General features: G+C 30.2%; 1 protein-coding gene across 1 annotated transcript in view; it reads right to left on the bottom strand.

Annotated features, from left to right (window-relative positions):
* Nucleotides 1-1,037, bottom strand: part of LOC108577452 (ER degradation-enhancing alpha-mannosidase-like protein 3) — a 10,565-nt gene that overhangs the window by 1,163 nt on the left and 8,365 nt on the right. Inside the window, 1 exon segment of the mRNA XM_017940634.1 lies at nt 5-853. Coding sequence (XP_017796123.1) covers nt 5-853 — 849 coding nt within the window.

The raw sequence follows: 1,037 nt of genomic DNA, 5'->3' as shown, positions 1-1,037 counted from the left end.
ATCCTTTAGTTTTCTTTAATATATCTTTAATAAATTTTTCAAAATTTTTCAAATCGTTTTGCCAATAATCAATTACCATATCATAATAAGAATTTTTATCTAGCACTGACTTTTCCAAATTTCCTTGTGCTCCATCAGCTAATATTTCACGATATTCCCTCTGCACCGCTTTATAAAGACGATCTAATAAGGCAAGATGCTCGGTAATGATTTTGTCTTCTATGTCAAAAACACCTGGTAACAATTGTCTCAAAATTTTATAATAACCAGCTTGCGCAATATTAAGTTCGAAAATTGTAAACAACTGTTCAGTATTTGGACTCTCTGGTTGCATTGATTTAAGCATTGTTGTGACCGTTTTCATATTTAAAACCATAATATCCATTTTTGTTAATAAATATTGTTTTAACAATTGTTGTTTATTAAAATCCATTAACTGGTCCATTTTCATAATGGACGGATTAGATACAACTTCATCCAGTTCTTCCAAGAACCATGAAACCTTGTCTCGTAGAGATACATTTAATGCATTACTATCCCCACCCCGTGACTTTACTATCCAATTATAATAATATTCTAATATAAAACTTCTGATCTCAAACTTTACATTTGAATCTATGTCGTTGACAAACACTTCTTTCATCTGTCGCCATTGTTTCTCTATTAACGTGTTCACTTTTGATTTCTTCCTAAGTGAAACAAACGTGTACAACAACGTAATTCTTACTTCACCGCCAAGTGGATCTTTGATAATTTCAGCACGCAGATCATAAAAAACGACTATGTCCTTTTCGTCTTCTTCGTGTCTAACTTCAGGAACCATATCCAAATTTGTCCCACTGCTTGGAGATGTCTGTTATAAAAAAATATCTCTCGATTTTTAGTTCTATTTTACAATTTGTGCAATATGAAAGAAATTTGACTTTAGACGATTATACATTAATTAATAGCCTGAAATACGTTGTTTCGAATATATTCCTAAATCAATGTTAAAGAAATAAAGAAGGAAATAAAAATATAATAAAAATGTAATAAAT

Source organism: Habropoda laboriosa, unplaced genomic scaffold, assembly GCF_001263275.1.
Source record: "Habropoda laboriosa isolate 0110345459 unplaced genomic scaffold, ASM126327v1 scaffold32, whole genome shotgun sequence".
In the NCBI taxonomy this organism is placed as follows: domain Eukaryota; kingdom Metazoa; phylum Arthropoda; class Insecta; order Hymenoptera; family Apidae; genus Habropoda; species Habropoda laboriosa.
Note: the sequence above shows the minus strand (reverse complement) of the source record. Positions and strands in the feature narration are given on the sequence as shown.